This window comes from Cottoperca gobio, chromosome 2 (assembly GCF_900634415.1).
Source record: "Cottoperca gobio chromosome 2, fCotGob3.1, whole genome shotgun sequence".
Classification (NCBI taxonomy): Eukaryota; Metazoa; Chordata; class Actinopteri; order Perciformes; family Bovichtidae; genus Cottoperca; species Cottoperca gobio.
Genome location: NC_041356.1, coordinates 5,088,587 through 5,106,990, shown reverse-complemented (window position 1 = coordinate 5,106,990; position 18,404 = coordinate 5,088,587). Strand labels below are relative to the sequence as shown.

Here is an 18,404-nt window from a genome sequence, read left to right as displayed (position 1 = left end):
AGGCATCATCAAGGTAATTAGCAGCACGTGTGACAGCCGTTAGAGTGACGTTCCTGCCTGTCGGGGAACAAAAGCAGGAAACAACAAATTGGTGAGTAACACTTTGTTTACTTCCGGTTTGACTTTTGTTTATGTTAAAATATTATTTGTGACATGCTAAAACGTACGTTAGACTGACGGCAACACAAGTGTCACAAAGTCAGCAAACTGACTGTTACACAGCAATATCTAAACGTTGCTACTGTTAGCTAACATTCGCCACTTAGCTAACTATAGGATAAGTTACTGCTCTTGCCAGACCAGTAAGCGTTGTTAAAAGTTAAAAAGAGAAGAAAAAGCCTACCAGCACCTCTATAGCTTACCAATTAGCTATTAGTATGTGGTTGTTTAATCCTTACATCATCATAAATGTACAACAACAAAGCTTTGCCTGGCTAACTGTTGCCCCCTGCTCTGCTTCCAGTCTCTATGCTAATAAATGCTAATCATTTCGTAGCTGTAGTACTTACTTAACCCATTTATTGTTTTTGAGGTACATTTATGTTACATACTCAATACTTCATGTCTTATTGTCCAGCCTAGAGTCTAATAATTAGAATGAAAAACTACCATTACTGTTTTATATCAGAAAACATATACATTTTTCATAATAAGTTACTCGATGGATGCAGTGTACTAAAAGTGTATGCTGGTGCGTTCAAGTGATTCATTACTTATCGTTATGATGCTGATGGTAATTGTCAGATCTGAGTATGGAATCGGGTGTAATCTAACCATTTGCTATCTTTACCAGAAGAGGGCGGTAAAATACTACATCACCAGATGTGTGTTTCATGACAGTACCATGCTTTTGACCAAAACACAGATATAACATATTTTGTATCTGACAGATGATGATTGGAATAATCAGGCAAGTAATGTAATTATATTCTATTTTAATTAAAATGTTATGCACATAAATCACCCTACTCCTTTGATTTCAACAACTGTAACTTAGCATTATTTTTGTCCCATCATAATGTTGATGAAGGAAAAGTCTTAAAATTGTTCAGTGACGTGTTGTTATTCCATCAACATTGAGATAATTGCTGTTCATGTAAGAAGAGAAACATAATAAAAAGATGGAAAAGGAAAACATATCCTGATTGGGACAACATAATTCCTGCAGTTAAATGGGTAATGAATTCAGGCTCTGAGAAAAACAACATTAATAAATAATAGATTGTAAAATTTACATATTTACATCCCACTTTTGGCATCACATGAAGAAATAATTAACGTTAATTAACAGCATAACTGACTTTCACACTTGCATACAATTGATTGTACAGGTGCAGGTGTGACTTTTCCCCAAAAAATGACTAACTCTTAATAATTAATCCCATCACATTGTTTTTGGGATGATACCATAAATGGGATGAAAGAAATTATGAAGTAATTACTCCTTTGGGATGCTGTTGTCTGGAGCAAATATCCTAAAAGATACAAGAAAACATCCTCACGCATCACGTGAAATGATCCTAAAGCAATGGTAATATATTCATAATTCTTGCTCAATACACTATCTATCTTATTTTGTTTTTGTTTTAAGTTTCGTTTTTTTGTTGTTTCATTTCATAAAAACTGCAATCTTCTGTGACTGGAGGACTTGTCACCACAGCAACAGCTCCTCAAAGTCAAACCTGCCAAAAGCAGGATAAACTCAGTGTGATCTGAAGCATGCCCGCGTCCTTTCAAGTTCACTCGTCCATTAACTCTGCTCCACACTTTCCCTCAGAGGGGTGTCAGTGGAGTCAAAGTGCTCGGCTTAAGTTGAGAAATTTCCACAGGGAAAAAAAGTCACATATATTTACACTATATGCATTACATTAATGAACACTGATGCTTTTATGTATTAAAAGGAAAATGACATAGTTGTAATGTTACTATTAAAAACCTGCCACGCATAACTAATTAGGTTATTCCATCAGTGAGCCTGAAAAAGATCTAATTATTTTCTCAGAGTATGAAAACTCTGGACTTTTAAAACTCTTATTTCATCTTGGAGAAGGTTTGTAAAACATAACAAACACTTATACTTATTAAAATGCTGTACACAGATAAATTAAACTTAATAACTGTCATTATTAACTAGTATAATCACAACATGTAAATCTGCTCAGTCTGACAGCACCAAACTATAAACATTATTTAATGTCAAGTAATTTAGCAGAATGTCTGTAATCATGCTTAAGGAAGAACTGTCTTTTGGTATAACTGCTGCCCACATCAAAAAGACAAAAGTTTGTGACAAAAAGTAGCCCACTGTTCTCTGCTCCCACGATGTCTGTATATTTAGTATTGCTGTGCAACTTTTCAATCAATCAGATCCTGTAATCTAATGTTTCATCAGAAGTTCTCAGGGACTGATACAGCCCAATACAGCTATTTATTAACAGGAAGAGCTCTACTTGAAATGTGGATATTCTTATGCATTTTTAAATGTATTGATATTTAATTTACCCGACTTTTTAAATCTTATTATTCCTGCAGAGGTAAAGTAGGACATTACTGGAAAGTCCTATTGATACTTCTCAGCAAAAATGGCAAAGCAGCATATTTCAAGCAAGGATATTGGATTTAGAAAAAGAGCATGTGAGAAAGGAGGAAATTACAGTCAGCTCAACTGTTTGGCTATACAGAGTATCAGTCTTTTAATGCAATATAAATACAAACGGGTTTCAACAGGAGACACACTCCAGAAACTGTTCGAATTTCCAAATGCAAATGTTGCTATTCTTAGAAAACAAAGACCCAAAAAGTAACCTTCACATTCACACCCTGCTTCTGTTCTATCTACTGAGATTATATCAAGGCCTCAGCTGCGTTCGGATATTGAAGCGATGCTGTGAAGGTGATTCAGAGATCCTTGGAGAGCTGCTGCTGAGACTGCCTTAATCTGCCAACCTCCTAAAGGTGTGACGATGGCAACCAGCACACAATGGAAAAGTCTATCCATCCTGACAAGTCTGTCATTTCATGTCAGCTCGATTAAGACAGAGAAAATACTGGTTGTTTCTAGGTTTGAAATCAGTACTTCATGGTTGTGTGGTGGATTGTTTCTAACATTTTGTCTACTAAACGACACTAGTGAGTCACTGCGCTCTGACTGCGCTCTGACTGAGCTCTGACTGAGCAGGACTCCAGGCGACGCTGAGCAAGCCAGATACAGGCATGAGAGGATTTGAAGGAAACGGTCTGTTTAGGAACTTTTTGCTAAATATATGAGCATTCAGGATACGTTTACTGGATGATTGAATACTTCGACTATGCTGCGGTTGATTACAGCATACAAGTCATTTTCACATCATCGACTGAAGTCACTCCCCGTCCACTGCATCGTCGTTTCTTAAAGGAAACATGACCGCTAAGAGTAATATAGAGAAACATGACGTAGAAATTCTGTTTTCATACTCTTGAATAACAACTTCATGACTTCTGCAAGCAAGGAAATGTTTAGCTTGGGAGCGTCCATGTTGAAAACAACAAACAAAAAAAATAACATGATAATGCAAGTGTACTTTCTTTTATAAAACTTTAAAATTGTTTCACAAGTTGCTGCATATGAATGAATGAACCTTCGCTTACACAAAAGAAGAAGAAAAAAAGACGTGCATTCAATCTGAAATTTAGGTCAAAGGGAATACACGTTTATTGTTATATCTAGTCGTTTTTACATTTGAAAATGTATTTATGATCATATTTATATATAATAATATCGCAATATAAAGGACAACTGACATAGTTAGATGCATCAACGTTCATTATAAACATATGTAACTAAAAAAGAAAAATAATTCACAAATATAGGCAGGTAAAAAAATATAACAAATGTGGAAGCTATAACATAAAAAAAAAATCTGAATGTTTTAATAAGAACACTACATAATCACTCAAATGGCTTCGGGTGATTCAGGTTATTCTAGTGGGTCTACTACAACTGCAATTGCAACCACTTATATTGCATTGTGTTGTTATATCACTGCCCTACAGTTGTATGAATCACTGGCCTGTCTTTATTCTTAGACTGTCTTTTTATAGCAACTCCAACTGTCACACGCATGCTGTCTCTGCTTGTCACACACACACACACACACACACACACACACACACACACACACACACACACACACACACACACACACACACACTCTCTCACACATATTGGTTGATAACATTATCTAAAGGGATTGAGCCGTGTGTTGTGTTGTGCGTGCGTGTTGTTTGTGTGTGTTGTGTTGTGCGTGCGTGTGTGTTCTGCGTGTGTGTGTGTTGTTTGTGAGAGCGTGCGTGTGTGGTGTGCATGCGTGTTGTGCATGCGTGTTGTGCATGCGTGTTGTGCATGCGTGTTGTGCGTGCGTGTTGCGCAGGTCATACATGGCAGCCCAAGAAATGCGACCTATCCGTGGTGCAGCTGTCGTTCCCAACCTGAGGGAGTTGGGGGTGTAGCGGTGAGATGGGGGAGAGAGAGAGAGAGACAGATAACATGAGCTGATTTAAGAACTCAGAAGCCTAAAAAGGTTAAACCTTTTTTTCTGAAGTATTCAAAGGTAGTTACTAAAAACACACTAGAGCAGAAGGCCTGAGAGGTTTGACATTTCGGAAAAGGCGATCTCTCTCTCTCCCTGTCTCACCACTCTTCACCGGGGCTGTTGAAAGGGACCATGGCAGTGGCTGCTAATGCTACATGATCTAGGGTGGACTTACACCTACAGCCCGTGCTTGCTAAAGGACATGTAGCGACACAGGCTTTAGCAAATGATTGGAGATGAAATATTTTGCTCCATGGATCTTGTTACTTTAACTTTGCGGGGATGTCCAAAGGGATTCCTTTCAGCTTTAATGGCAAAATTGAGGTAAGATGCATTTCTTTCTATTATCGGGTAAAGTCTATTTTAAACAACTCTTTGGATCAGCAAATGAATGAGATATTATAAATTAGAATATGCAGCAAATCTAAATGCTAATGTATTATTTGATCAGTATTAGCATTTTGAATAGTTGTAAGATTTTTACCCCTAAATATTATTTGAAAATGGCAAAACTGTGACCCATGAGTTTTTTTATCTGATCTGGTGCTCCCATCAGACACACACACTTGTTTTTCACTATTAGAAATAAGTTTGTGGGAGATGTAGGAGATGGGAAGCAAATCCCAGCCTTCAGTGTCAAAGTCCTTCTGTAGGGCCGTCCTACCAACCTCCTTCTTAAGAGTTTTATAACTTATAAAAACGTGTTTCAAAACTCCCCTGGCTATTGTTTTAAATGCAAGCACACACCGGTAGCGTCTTCTTTGCTCCACAGACGGTCAAATCCCGGCTACAGTACCAGGACTACTTCTATCTGTAATGGCAAATTAGGTGTGCACTACTGGCATCAAGTTGACAGACATGGCTGTTGTGTAAGAGAAAAGGTCATATCGTGCTCTGCTAAAGAGTATTCAATTACAACAGTTCAGTAGTACACTTCAGCAGTTTCTGGGAACTTGCAAGAGACATATTAAGAGACAGAGACGTCTTTTATCCCTCAGTATGGATCAAACTCCAAAAAAACTATCCTACATTTCCCATATTGCAACTCGATGGCATCTTTAGTTAGGCCTCCCCAAGTTTATTTTTCAAACCTCTATGTCCCCAGTTTGTCACTCAGGCTTTGGTTAACATTTGTAGTCTCCAAGCCAAAGATGTGATATCCGGTTGATGTCACTTGATTAATTTTCTCAGAGTTCACAAAGCTCCTCGAGCAACCGAAGACATTATGCAACATGTACACTGGGTATCCTTTACTCAACATTGAATTACTTGATTTTCTTTTAGCTTTTTGTACTACAATGTTGTTATTTTTATCAATAGGAAGTCATTATTCTGTAACTGCGAGAGGTTCATAAAAATGTAAATGCAGGGTTATTTTAATCCCTTTGAAGAAAAGAACAATGATGTAATTTTATCTAATGAGCACATTCACAAGCAAACAGTGTCTGGAGTCAAACTGTGAAATATCTAAACATAACTTTGATGTCATTCTGATGTACTCTGGTCATTACAGTTCCCAGTGCAACAGCCCAGGTCAAACATCTTCAGCACTCCCTGTGAGACCAGACAAATCTGAAGCAATGGAGTCTTTCAGAAGAAGCCTTGAATAACTGCAACTCATCTTGATACCCCAATCAATTCCCAGACAAAAAGTACAGTCCGTAAAGAAGTCTGAAAGAAATCAAGATGGCAGAGAGCCCCGGATCCAGTCCCAGTCTCAGCGTCCCTTCCAAGAGGCCCAAAGTCACCAAGGACCAGATGGTTCCAGACGCTGGGGTTGCAGAACCCATGGCGCCAGTTTTCATCCGTAAACTCCGTAAAGCAGCAGTAGGAACACGTTGTGATATCCGACTGAGGGTGTCTGTGGGAGGATTTCCAAAACCTTTGCTGACCTGGTACCACAACGATGAGCTGCTCCCTTCATCAGAAGCCCAGGGCGCAGGCGGGCTGTGGATACGGGACTGTCGCACGAGTGACGCTGGCTTGTATACTTGCGTGGCAACCAACGAGCTGGGAGAGGCAAGCTGCAGCGCTGTCTTGGCCATTATGGACCTTGGTGAAGGTAATCACAAGCCCTAACCCTAACTGCAACTACACTTTCTTTAACAGAAAGGCGTAAGTCATGACATTGGATGTTTAAGCACATTTTCATTTAAACCGGTTAATGTTTGGTAAAAGTTTCTGTGTTTTGATCATCAGACGGTAACCTTGTCTTCAATTTCTGCAGAGCAGAACTGGAAACACTTAAATTAGCTTGTGGACGTAAGCAGAGACTTGTTGGAGGGGAGAAGTGTCACCTGCCGTTGCTTTAGCTGCACAGCTGAAACTTTAGGTGTTGATTGTTGTGTTTACTGAGCTGAGGAAGTCCAGATTTTGGCACCCGGTGAGAACATTCCCACTGTGGGGATACGTTGTATCTAATTTAAGCTAGGAAATTTGAGAAATTCCCATAAATCTGGGAGAAGTCTCCTTTATGACTTTAAAAGGAGCAGAATCATCAGACTTTCTTGTACATGATTTTGTAGATGTATCTGTTGTCGCTCATCATCGATTGTATCATGGGCCTGATCATCATGTGTGCAAGCCCATTGGTCAAAAACAAGGAAGTGGTCAATAGAGAGGAGAAAGAAGGAGGTATGAAGAGGAGGGGAGGGGAAGAGACGGAGGAGATGAGGGCAGGAGTAAATGATAAATCCTTTCTTTACGTACACATGATGAATTTGAAGGATACTTGCATTTCAGAGACAATATTTCAGCCATTCAATAAGCTCTTCACAAGATTCAATAAGCTTGTTATACGATGGTTTTGAAATGAAGTTGCCTTCGGTGGTCGTACTATGTAGGTTGCTGAAAGAATTTCCCATTTCCATTTGTGAGAAAGGTCAAATTAAGTTTGTTTATACTAAAAGACACAGATTGACTATAGGAATTCATGTTATATGGACACTTACTGTTGAATATTATATTGTCACATTTCGGCTCAGTTTAAATTAACACATGCAAGGCATAAATTATATTCAGTGAGAGCATGTCCCATCCTCCATATCATCTTCATCATGTCTCACTTACTTCTCTCAAACGCTAAACATATCGTTCTACAAATGACTTGGAGCAGGTTATGAGATAAACTAACCAGTAGGTTTGTGAAAGTGCATTTCTAACATGCCGGGATTATGCTTTAGTGTCTTGCACTTTAGCGTGACGTATTTGAACTGATTGCCTATTATTTCCCGGTGTATCTTGTCACCTCTGTCTCGCAGAGATAAGGATAGTGTTCAGTGAAGCTTCTGTCTTTTTTTACTCTCCTCCACGCTCCAGTAACTAACTCTAAAATAAGAATATCCCAGAGCCCTATATGTCACACAAAGCTATATATGTCATATGTCATAGTTTGCGTTAATTGCCTAGTAATGGCTTTTAAATGTTGCAGTCCACGACAATGAAAGAAAACATGCAACTGGGTTGAGAGAACTCAATAATAGCACACTTGAAAATCGAATGAATAGTCTTATACATTGCTGCTAAGGATTATAAAGAAGCAATTGTAAAGGTATAGCCAACACCAGATAGTCTTTCTTTTTCCTGCACTGCAGTTGCAGTCTTTTGAAACCGCAGTCAAACATATCCAAACCTCTGACTTGAATTGAGTGGTGATTTTCTACTTTATTTAAGGCCTAATTAGCAGAAAATGTTCTAATGATTTTTAGAGCTGGCTCATCAACTGCATTTTTCAAGGATATTACAATCACATCTGCTGGTATAAATACTCCTGACCTGTTGCGTCATCCATTTGAGTCCTGTGCGTAGAATACAACGTTCAGTGAGATCATTGTTTTGCTCCGTAGATTTCATCGTGGTCGTGTTGCCTTGACCTGTGGAGAAAGTTGACAGTTGAGCTCACATGTCACTAGCTCTCACGCTACGAGCTGGCACACATAGTCCAGCTGGCATATCCCTCAGCACCTCTCTGTCTCGCTCTCCTTGTTCTTCGCACTTCAGTTCAGCGTTGGTTTCTACTTTCTGATCCTTTGTTCCTCATTACCCATTTCTGCTCTTTTTTTCTTTTTTCCTCTGTCACTCATTGTCTCCTCTTTAGTCTCTCTCTGCTAATTTCAGCTTGATTGAAGTTATGATTAAGAGTTATCTAGCAACGCTACAAGACAGCACAGATTGCATCCATTTATATATATATTTTTTTATTAAATCTGTTTTAATCACTTTTTAAGTCTCTTTCATTACTTTCTTTCTCTCTATGTTTGTGAGATTACATCCTTGAAAGACTGGAATGAATGAAGGAATGCTAGCGGGTAGTGGTGCCGGAGCTATGTGAGCTTGCAATGGACTTTGAAACAGAACTGTCCATTAGTTTCTCGCCTAACTTTTGATAGATTAATGTTATTTACATGGATGTCAAACTGGTAAAAGACAGCTAAATAAGCATTTATTTTCACCACCAAGGGTCCTTACTATCTCTCTGACCTCTGCCTCCCTTCTACATCTCTCTCTCTCTCTCTCTCTCTCTCTCTCTCTCTCTCTCTCTCTCTCTCTCTCACTCTCTCCTTGTGCTTATTTATGGCCCGGTATGTGCCGTTCTGGCCCGAGGGCTCGTGCTCTAGTGATGTGTGGACGCCGCCAGCCCCTTCTCAGATTGCACCAGCAGACATCACAGATAATTATAGCATCACCACGGTCAAGACGCGTCTCTGTCACACTCAATCACGGTGATGAAAGAGAGACTGGGTGGGTATGCTGGGGGAGGGGGGGTGGGCAGTGAATGTGTATTTGTGTGGGTGTCTGTTATTGTGCAGTTACACACGTGTGTGCGGGTAGCTTTAATGGCTGTTCTGTCTGCTTTTGAGAGTCGCTCTGTGGCAGTCAGGTCTGTCACTTTAAGATATCACCCTGAGAGATCAGACCAACCAGAAACCAGAGCAGTGCTGTGTCACAAGTCTAGACTACTTTATTGATGTCACCCTCTGGCGTATAGCTTTTGATTTACATACCGTCAGGCATCTAAAGGCCAGACAAGCAGTTTGATGGAAGCTCTGAAAAAAACAGCACTTCGGTCACCGGTGGTATTTTAAACTACTTTTACGATAGCAGATCATTGTCGTACTGTGACGCAGGAGCGTCCCAGACATGACTTGCAGTTACTCATAAGATAGTATTTGAAAGGTCTCTGTTGCACCTATACTGCACTTACATAAAGTGCAGTATAGGTGCAACAGAGACAGTAGAGGTGCATACATTTCCCATGTCTTTCAAACTCCATTGCTTCAGTTATGCAGCCTGTGGTGCTGGCGTAGTACTCCTCATCATGACTCGTAAACTGACCTTTTATGTGAAAAATCATCGATTGTATATACATTATACAATATACAGTATACAACAGTGTACACTAATATACAGGCTAATACATTGACCCTCAATATGAATGCCAGAGGGTCTGTTACATCACCTGAAAGACGTCTATAAAGAGAGTGACAGATTGACAAAGAGGATCAGTCCTACATCAGCTCTATAAAAAGTTGCTCCCAGACTGTGGTCAGCATTTGATATTCTTATACAGTCTTAACAAATACCTATGATCTATAATCACTTGTGTATATAGATTGCAAAAGCATCAATATGACTACTTGTTTTCATGTACTCATTCAGTCACAGTCTGAACTTTATTTTTGAACTCATTCAAGGCTACGGTTCACCTCCAGCTCCATGGTTTATGAGCCGTCTGAAATAGATCCACCTCACTTGGACTGGTGTCACCGTAACTGTCCCATTGTCCCGTAACGTAAAGCAGTTGTAGCATATCTTTAATGGTATGACACCATGTCTGCCTTGTAATGGAGTTTCAAAAGTCCCTGTAGTCCAAGCAGAGTAACCTACAGAGGACAGCAAAGGTTGTTTGGTTTCTGTGGAGCAGTGTGTTTAATCTCCTGCTATAACTGGGGGGGGGCTCTCCGAAAGTGGGTGCAAAGGGAAAGTACAGTACAACTGAAGGGGTTGTACTATGCAAGACTCGAAATAGACTGCTGAGGTCGGCAGTCAACGTTAGGGAGGACTAGGGGAAGACAGGGAGAGGGCAAAAAAGACGCATACAGGCTAAGGAAGATAAAGTTTAAAGGTCCAGCAGCCATCTTAAGACGCCACATCCTTGTTTGACCAAGAAATGATATGAACAGAAGATGAAACTGGAAGAAATGGGCATGTCGGAGTCATTCTGAGGACGTTCCCTTGTTTTAAGTGGTGCGTCCCAATTGAAAAGACAAAATGAAGTGAAGAGAAGTTATTTTGTGCAGAAGTAGCCATCTAATCGGTTTTTAAAGGAACATACAAAGGAAGAAGTGAGCTATGTCGCGGAAGGAGCTGGTTGATGCACGCAAAGCGTTGAGGAGTGCTAGAGAAGGTGTGAGTGGGCCGAGAAGCAAGAAGCAGAGAGGTGAGTGGGAGCTGGTATCGAGGCAAAATGTGTCCTGCGATGGCATAAAATGGTGTGTTGGGATCGTTTAACAGGTTGAAGTAAGAAAAGAACCACACTATAGCAGGTAATTTACAAAATGCATACTCAACCGAGTGGAACAGCTGTAATGGAAATGAAAACAAGGTAATACACTTGAGGCCACTTTTGCTGCTGCTTAATTGGATTTAGTTTGTGTTGTCTTCTTTTGCCTTGTCCTGTTCTACACGTCCCCAGCCATACATGGATAATGCTTTTTACTGCAGGCTTGACTTTAAGCTACATCAATGTTGTTTGTAATAGTGCAAGTATGACTATGGCTACCCAGAAACACTCATCTCTGTTCAACATCTTAACACTTAAAAATAGCAGCGGTGATGACATCATTGGCTTTTCCTTTTTGATTCGAGAGTTAGCCGCGAACCAGCATATCTTGTCCGACCAGTCCTCTTGTGAATGAATACACTACAGATTTAAAGGCCCGCTCCAGGATCCAAATGTAAACAAAGAGGTCATACCGCCCTGTAAGTCCAGAGAACAACTCCTGAAACTGATGATCAGGTGTTTAAATACATGGTTTGTTTACAGTGCTACTATGTTTAACAGAATCACAACAGGCCTATTAAGATGGAAGCTATTATGGAGCTATTATGCAAATATGGAAAATATCTGAAATGTATATTGGTACAAATTGGGAATTTTAATAAAACACCTAAATAATCTTGCATTCAAACTTGCAATTCTAAGGGCTATAAATGTGATATTTAATTATATTGTCCTGCAAATGTGCTGTGATGTTATGTGCTGAGTCGGTGTCTGTTATAGATCATACATAGCATGACCTTCCTGCTCTCACCGTTTCTTATCGACCCAGTCCTCTTGTCTCGATTGCGATGGGCTTACACCGGCATACTGGAGCAGAAATAATCTATAGCTGCTTGATGATTTCACATTCTCTAAATATTATGTTCAAGTGGATTAGGGATACAGTGCAATTAATTAGGTTCTCTATTCTCATGAGGCAGCTGAGGCTGAGGGCAAAGCTAACGCTGTTTCTCTGGTGTTTAGTCTGGCAAAGTGCGTGTTTGTGTTCCATCCCGCCGGTACATAGCCATTCACAGGGACCCTCAGGGATTTGATGAGGATTAGGTGGTAGGATCGGGTTGCAGTGTGACTGTCAACATTGGCCACTGTCATTTGGGATTTCCAAACAACCTCACTATGAACTGAATCGACATACCACCACTCACACTTGCTTCTAAAGGTTTTATCGGGAGGAAAATGAAGAAGCAGCATTGTGTTTAGTCCCTAATCTTAAAACATTTGCCTTTCTTTGCCAACATTGTACGTGAACAATGGAGAAACGCTGTACAACACAGCATGTGTTAGTCTGTACCCTATAAAATGTTCTATTTTAAAGGGTGTGTTGGAGCCTAGATATCATCATTAGACCCATTAGAAGATGGATGATTTAAACATTCCATACCTCTAACCATAAATCTAACACAAACATAACAGTTCTGACTTCAAATGTCCATTTATTTGCTGTTGTAAAGTACATAACATAACATAAGTACATGTTCTTCTTCTTCTTCTCTGTGTGTACTGGCGGATCGCAAACCAACTTTAAAGGTGCATACCGCCACCTCCTGTATTGGCGTGTAGATGCTGCACTTGGCTTCGTATTATCGGCTATAATTTAATTATCGGTATAATACATGACGATATAAATTTCCCATGATCGGCCCCATCTATATGGTGCGTTAATATGTGGAAGGTTTGGTTTGATAGGACAAACCGAAACATCCCGGAGCAACAGCAGCAGAATCTGTTTTCTATTGCAGAGAGATCATGCCAGACTTGCTGCCGAGAAAGCTGCATGCCTGGAAGGCATCCATCAAGGCCGCTCCACAGAAAGCGGCCTCTGTCACAAAATCAATGGGTTTCCGTGAAGACTGCTTAGTCTATTGTTGTTTTAAGCTAATTAAACTACAGCGTGCTCCGGATTGCACCAATCCCAAAATGTTTTTAACGCTCATTCAGAGTAAATCATTCCTCCGTGTGTTTTGTAATGGCAGAAGCCACATTTTGCAGCCATTGAGCCGGATGATTCCACAGAGATGTCGTAAAAAGAAATGGATGTCTGATACATGTTAGAGGTCAATAATGAGGATCGGTCATGTCAGTGTGCACTGCAGTGCAGAGGACAATGTGGCCTCCCGAGCCTTCAAATAAAACCAGATTCAGAGTAAGATAAATAACACGCACCAATAAAATCTAATTATCTTTTTTCTCAATGGCTGATTTTTGATATTCCAGCCAGAGATCGGTTGAAGCCGAGTCGTCGTGGCTTTTAGTGAGCTTAAAAAAAACAAACCTCACGAGAGAGATTTCCAAGCAAATGGAAGCTTCGCCACCGAATCTGCCCTCTTATCTGATGACGGTCATGGAATCTTGTGTTATGATGGGCTTATTGATCCAGGGGCGTTTGAACTGTTACTTGGGGGGGTGTATCCCATATCACGCATAAAGCATTGCTATCGATTGCTGCACTTTGTGCTCCACCGAATGCCTCTCACTGGTGATGGATGGAGGAGGAGTGCGAGGGTGAATAGAGGAAGGTTTTATTCAAGTAAAAATGTTAAACTGCAATCCAGTGCATCTAGTTTTGTCTTTAGTGAAACACTATTTAAATTGAAATCTAGTTTGGGATGTCGTTCAGCTAAAAAACAATACCACTTGTTGCTGCGTGATAATCATCAAATAAATGGAGAAAGAGGGGAACAAAAGATAAAGACCAGGATTCAAATCATTCACTGAGCAACTCCTTATTCATGGCAGGAGTAAATCTCATATTGATTTGTGTTTACAAGGCCATAAACAGTAAACATGCCTCGCTTAACAACAATAGAAAGCACATCGTTCAGAGCAGCGAGTCAGCAGTCGGGGATAGAAGATGCTATGCTGAAACGTGGACGAGGATTCTGGGTGGTTAGATGGAGAGTGAGATCTGGCTCTGCCTGTAATTATCTTTGGATTCATTTGATGGAGGAGGTGTGAGGAGCACAGATGTGTCTGAAAGGACAATTAACGCGTGTCAGAGTGTGTTTCAGAGACGGAGGGAGAGGGTTGAAGGAGGGGGTGGATGGATGGTGGGAAGTAGTTACATATTCTTGTCACGTTTGTGCAACAAATCAGACTTTATGGAGGAGAGAGTTGAATAATCTTCTCTGATTTACACTCGTAGAAATAGATATCAGTATTATATCAATAATGGTTTAGTGAGCTTTAATTAATAGAGCATTCTTCTGTGTTTCTCGTCATTTAATAGACTTAACGATGAATCCATAACGATTTATTATTTTGAGGTTGAACTCTGCTGGTGTGTACCTGCATCATATTGTAATCCGGTAGGTGGGACGTGTTAGTTCTCCCAGTTCAAATATCCCTGGGCTGCTGGAGGCTGTGCTAACCTTGACCCTATCACTGCTTAAAGCTAACACACATGCTATATAGTTAAATAATTGATGGCTTATGGCTTTTAGTGAGGGCTGCATCTTAGCTTAGAGAAGAAAACACAAAGAGAAGGAATAGACTGAGAGGTAGAGGGTGTAAGAACGATGTCAGGATTCTGCTTTGTATCAAGGAGGGTTGCACCTATTTCTAAGGAGACAGATCTATTTCACTCACCCTTCCCCCCCTCTGTAATGTCTAGCCGTTTCATCTCCTCCACCCTATCATCTATGCATCTTCCTCCAGCTTTCTCTTTCTGTTTCTCCTCTGCTTCGCCTCCTCCCTCTCAAATCTTTTCCCCACCAGCCTTGTCTCTTGCTCTCGCCTCCACTCTCTATCTCTTCTTCGTCTGTTCCCTCTTCTCTCTCTCTTCCCGTGACTCTTTTCTTTGCTTTAATCTCGCTCTTTGTCGCTCTCATCTTTGCCTCCTGCTGCTCCAAAAAGAAAAGTCAACACGCTCCGTTGAATCCAGTTGTTTTCTTCCTCATTTTCCTTCCACCTCCTCCTCCTCCTCCTCCTCTTATTCACCACTCTCATCACTGCAATCAAGACCAACACACCCCTTATGCTCACACTTCCAACCCCCACCTCCTCTTGTTCTGAGTGTGCTCTCGATTGAGGCAGAGCGGGCAGAGGGGGGGTGGGGGGGGGGAGTTGGACAAACCAGCTGAGAATTGCCCCTCTAAAGGCGCCGTCTACGTCAGAGAGGGACGCTGCTCACATCAGCGGATACACGCTCAGACACAAAGACACCTGGCTCCGGCTTATTTGCATCCTCTCTGTTTCTCCCCGCCTTGCTGCCAGACTGGAGAGTAAACACACCCCCGCACAAAAGGCAGCTGAATCCCGTTGTGAATCTTGATTTTTTATTTTTTTTTTGTTCATGCCACTCCCTGGGCTTATTCGGGTTGTAGGGACGTTTTTGTGAGCTCATGCCACAGGTAATCTCGCACGCTTGACAGGAAGCACTACGAGAGAGAGGGAGAGATGAAGAAAATCTGGTCCAAGAAGAGATTTCAGGTAAATTAGATTTTCTTTGGGGGTATAAAAAAAAAAAAAATGCATTTAATGATTGTGTTATTAAGCTATACCAAGGTTGCTTTTATAAAGATATAAAGAGTCTTTTAACATATTAGGATGTCATGCCACACCCTTTACCTGATAATGAGATGCAAATGTGTTCATTTAAAATGGTTAAGTGGTAAAAGAAACATATATATTTGATATTTTATTGGGAATACATTAATTACAACGTCGCATCACTATTTCATGCTTTCTGTTTGGAAAACGCTAAAAGAGCGATAGTATGGATAGGAGAGATGATGCTTGCTGTTTACCTCTGCGTTGTATCTGTTGATAAATTGAGGGCAAATCAGGACACTATAACAAAGAAAGTCCGACCTGCTCGGTAGAAAAATGTGTTTTGGAACGACATCCCTCTCACCGAAACACTAAAGAAAGACGCATTAATCCACTTTCACGTCTTCAAACTGTCCAAGTTTCTGCTGTACCGCGTTCTGTGTTGTGACATTTGTATCTCGTCTTGGAAGTCGTGACAGTTTTGTTCTATAAAAAGTCGTTATAACAGGTTTCACAAATTGGGAGCAGATGAAAAGTGTGTCAGTAGGCTACACTCGCAGAGACATGAGAAGCAGGGCAGTTAGAAGGACTGTGAGCAAAGCCCAGTATAAAGCTGCTTTCTGATGCTCGCTTTGCCTCTGCATTCTGCATCTATAACAAACCGTTGAGACTTGTTCTGTGCTTCCAGCAGCAGATCTGTGAGAATAATGCTGGTAGGATTTACCCATAGAATTCTTTTGAAGTATTTGCCAAATGCAGCCTTTTCAAAAAGGATGCCGCTTGTGGCTGTTCTTTCGCTGATACGATTGCCTCGAGGCCATAACAATGGAGATCACGACAACGATGGAAGCTTCTAGCGGAGTCAAACAGCAGTTATCACAAGGCAACAGTTAATCAAATGCCCGACACGATAACACTAACCAATGGGGAGGGAGCAGCAAACGTGGGGGGGGGGGGGGGGGGAAGTGTTAAATGAGTCATTTCTCTTCACACTTTTGCTACTTTCGCTTTCCATCCACTGCAAAGCAGTGAGTCACTGTGAGGAGCTCTCCTTGGTGCTGATTGACAGACTGTCTAAGAAGCAGTTTTACCAACCGCTTTATCAGAAGGGACACTTACGGAGACATGGCCTCGAGAGTTTGTCAGACATTTATCATTTATGTTGTAGATATGGCTGGAATTTAATTATTTTAGGCCAACCGATAAGGCTAGTCAATCAAGACAAAGACTAAATAAATCAGCAACTAGTATGTCATGGTGAACCAAATAGATTTGGCTTTGGAAGACGTTTAAAGATGTCAGCTTGGACTTTAAGAGTTTGTGACAACTGACAAACTGTGAAAGTGGACCTTTGAGTGGGGATTATTTTGCCACACACACTGTTCCCAAGGTCAGGAAGTAATTTACCACTAGGTACTGTTGTTATATCTAATGTTTCTCACAGTCAACTCTGGAAGACTTTTGGGAAATTCATACACAACAGTGATTTCCACGAACCCGGCATGTTGAATATATTCACACTTTGTGCTACTTTTAGAGTAAAGGATGTGACAACAGCAGTACCTTTGAGGAAAAGGCGACCTTTGCAGTTTGCACTCTAGTGTTTTGTGTAACAGAATATTTGTCTGTTTACTGTTGAATAATGTATTGTACTTTGTATCTTGTTTCAGAGAACTGGGCATTCCACACGGACATTTGGCAGATTTACCCATGGTGTGTTGTCAGTATAAGCTTTACACCATTTGTACTCCTGTTTGTTTCTGTTAGAAATCTAAACTACTGTAGCCTTATGATTTGCCTCATTATCTGTCTGTTTAGCCATCAACAGCGTTCATTTACATTTATTCCTTTAATAACTTCTATATATGAAAGTTGCTGTTGTCGAACATTTATATTGCTTTATGTATTTATATGTTTTTACTGCTTACGACAGTGGGTTTTATTATTGTACATCCACCCCCCACAAAGCAATAATTTTCTCATCACTCCGTCGCCTCGAGTGAATAACGTGCGGCCTCCATGGTTTATGGTACAATATTTGGCAATATTTGTGCAATCTATGATCCGAGCTTGCTGTACTCCGCTCCAAATTATATTTACATTACAGCACAAGCCAAAAAACCCTGTGAAATATATTCCCTATCGTGATTACATTGCTGAGTCCATTTCCCTTGCCTGGTGTGCAAGCTATTTAACTTCATTTGACGCAGACGGGTGGATCTACATACCCACATCCAGGGGGAAAGCACACACGCTGCTACTAATGTAATGAGTTAATGGTGATTGTTCATGTTACATTGGCTTTCTTATCATTAGGCAGACCTTCTGGAATTATCTAATCAGTATCTGACTTGATGCGAGGCGCAATGAGGTGCAACCTATCTTGTGGTTGTCGTCCTCCTCCTTCACGAGCTCTCTAACCAGAAAACATATCTGTCAGCCAGCCAGCAGTGTGGCTGGTGATTGTAGACTCTAATGGGTACGAAGAGGATTGGTCGTGTGGGTGAGAGAGATGCTGGTTTCCATAGTAACGGTGCTCTCCCGTCTGCCCTCTCTTGCTGCCACTATGGAAGTGAAGTTTTCCGCTCCTGCCGAAAGCAAAGCTATGGTAAACCTGCACGTCTTGATTCATCTTCTGCCTTTTTGTTTTTTCCCCCTCTCTTCCCATCCGTCGCTCCTTGACTTCATGTGTTCACCCTGCTGATGTAACGTGATCTCTCAGCCGCAGAGATTCAGATTGTGACCCTACTGTATGTGTGGTTTCTTTTGCCCTCAGTCGACTT

The 18,404-nt window shown here is 40.8% G+C and overlaps 1 protein-coding gene across 1 annotated transcript in view; it reads left to right on the top strand.

Annotated features, from left to right (window-relative positions):
• The first annotated feature begins 4,503 nt into the window (after positions 1 to 4,503).
• The window catches only part of LOC115016767 (striated muscle preferentially expressed protein kinase-like), a 42,982-nt gene continuing 29,081 nt past the window's right edge, over positions 4,504 to 18,404 (top strand). The window contains exons 1-4 of the mRNA XM_029444791.1: positions 4,504 to 4,895; positions 6,085 to 6,633; positions 17,292 to 17,334; positions 18,195 to 18,229. Of these exons, the coding sequence (XP_029300651.1) occupies positions 6,258 to 6,633; positions 17,292 to 17,334; positions 18,195 to 18,229 (454 nt within the window). The 5' untranslated portion in view covers positions 4,504 to 4,895; positions 6,085 to 6,257. The remainder of the gene's footprint in view (positions 4,896 to 6,084; positions 6,634 to 17,291; positions 17,335 to 18,194; positions 18,230 to 18,404) is intronic.